At 56.9% G+C, this 1,995-nt stretch overlaps 1 protein-coding gene across 1 annotated transcript; it reads left to right on the top strand.

Annotated features, from left to right (window-relative positions):
- Positions 1–6: 6 nt before the first annotated feature.
- On the top strand, positions 7–1,296 carry LOC103624903 (myosin-7-like). Its single transcript, XM_008644236.2, has 4 exons — positions 7–31; positions 479–574; positions 953–1,087; positions 1,173–1,296. The coding sequence occupies exons 2-4, from the start codon at positions 500–502 to the stop codon at positions 1,191–1,193; spliced, it is 231 nt and encodes a 76-aa protein (XP_008642458.2). The 5' UTR covers positions 7–31; positions 479–499; the 3' UTR covers positions 1,194–1,296.
- The last annotated feature ends 699 nt before the right edge of the window (positions 1,297–1,995 follow it).

Here is a 1,995-nt window from a genome sequence, read left to right as displayed (position 1 = left end):
TGAGCGTCGCGTCAAGGAGCTCAGCTACCAGGTGGGTTGCCTGAGGTGGTGCTGGAGGTCAGCCACTCTCCCTGTGGCCACAGGGCCTCATATCTCATGCTGTACATGACTTAGAACATGGCTGACCTGCTGGACATATAGACATGGGTAAACTAGACCACCCACTGCCTCTATGTCTGATACTGTAGTGGGACCCAGAACATGGTTGGCCCGGGGGTCATGAGCCACCCCGGCTCACTCTCATCCATGGGATCTCTGCATGATCCAGAACCTCAGGTGGGACCTCATCAGGGGCAAGAGGATACCTTCACACAGAGAGACAACCCACTTTCTGCCCCACAGTTGAGGACACCCACAGATCTAGAGAGGCTCCAGTCCCCAAGAATATCATTAACTGTTTCCTGACCCTCACTGCTCTGGTGGTGACTCAAAGCACAGGTAGGGTCAGGTCCTGATCCACATGTGTCTCACCCTACAGACGGAGGAGGACCGTAAAAATATGGTCCGGCTCCAGGACCTCGTGGACAAGCTCCAAATGAAGGTCAAAGCCTACAAGCGACAGGCAGAGGAGGCGGTGAGCACTGGAGGGACATCTGTGGGACCACCCCCCCAGGAGGAGACAGGGTGGGATTGGGGTGTGGCAGAGGATGTGGGGAGTAGCAGGGGACTTGTGGTCAAGGGGTGGGGTGTCAGTGGGTGAGGAGAGTAGGTGAAGAGAAAGTTGGTAGGTGGTGGGATGGAGAGATGGTGGTGGGAGGGATGGATGGATGGATGGATGGATGGAACGCTAGATGGATGGTTAGTTGAGTAGATGGTTGGGTGGCTGGAATATGGGATGTCTGGAAGGACAGGTGGGTCTATTGTGGGCCAAATGGAGTAATAATAAAGACAGATATATAGAGAGGCCAGAGAGAGCTGTGTGGGAGCCTGACTGATGTCCCTGCCCCCTCAGGAGGAACAGGCCAACACCAACCTGGCCAAGTTCCGCAAGGTGCAGCACGAGCTGGACGAGGCAGAGGAGCGTGCTGACATCGCCGAGTCCCAGGTCAACAAGCTGCGGGCCAAGAGCCGCGACATTGGAGCCAAGGTGGGACTTTCTCTCCCCACAGGTGCCTCATGGCTGCCCCCCAACAGCCCCACGCTCACACTTCCTTTTTCTCCTTCTCCATCAGAAGGGACTCAATGAAGAGTGAAGCTCTGGATCCCCCAACAATATCCCCTGGACCTCCAAGTGGCCCACCCCCACTCCCAGCTCCCTAACCTTGGTCAGCCAATAAAAAGCATTGAGCAGCAGCAGTTTATATGGGGCTGGGTTTGTGTGGGGAGGGTGGGGTTACCCCATGGCACAGCACCCACAAGATGTCTAGCCCACACAAGATCACCAACCAGTGTGCAACCCAGTGTGCCCCACAGCATGATGCAATCAGATCCCTAATGCAATGTGATGTGAACCATGGGTTGCCCCTCAACCTTGAGCTGCCCCACAATGTATCTCTATCTGCCCCATGGTGTTCTGCAGCCTCAACCTGCTCCACACCAACCTAGATCCATGTGGGGGAGAGACAAATCTGGGGGCAGATGTGGGGGTGGGAAGGGAGGGACCCCAGGAGGTGGGGGACAGCATCTGGGACCCCCTCATATGGGGCAGAGCCTGAGTGGACTCCTCGGGCATGTCTTGGCTCCTGAGTTGCACCTTCTCCTGCTGCAGGGGCTGATGTCCCTCTATCCTGGCCTCAGTGTTCCCCTGGGCACCAGCTGCTCCGTCCCACTGCACACCATGTCCCATAACCCCCCATGCCCTACTGACGCTCTGTCCCATGTCCCTCCATTGCTCTGAACTTTCCATCCATCACCCCACCACCTCTTGGCCCACCAGCCCAGTCTTCTCCGTCTCTCATAGTCGTTCTACCTTCTCCATATACCCCCGGTCCCTCCATGTTCTCTATGTCCCACTGTCCCTCTGTCTCCTGCCTGTCCCTCCCCCTCCCAACCCCT

The sequence above is a fragment of the Corvus brachyrhynchos genome, unplaced genomic scaffold (genome assembly GCF_000691975.1).
Source record: "Corvus brachyrhynchos isolate BGI_N302 unplaced genomic scaffold, ASM69197v1 scaffold332, whole genome shotgun sequence".
NCBI lineage: Eukaryota > Metazoa > Chordata > Aves > Passeriformes > Corvidae > Corvus > Corvus brachyrhynchos.
Note: the sequence above shows the minus strand (reverse complement) of the source record. Positions and strands in the feature narration are given on the sequence as shown.

Coding starts and splice junctions, on each gene's coding strand:
- LOC103624903 (XM_008644236.2), top strand. CDS start 500: ATGGTCCGGCTCCAGGACCTCGTGGACAAGCTCCAAATGAAGGTCAAA. Junction 575..952: donor AGCGACAGGCAGAGGAGGCG/GTGAGCACTGGA, acceptor CTGCCCCCTCAG/GAGGAACAGGCCAACACCAA. Junction 1,088..1,172: donor GCCGCGACATTGGAGCCAAG/GTGGGACTTTCT, acceptor CTTCTCCATCAG/AAGGGACTCAATGAAGAGTG.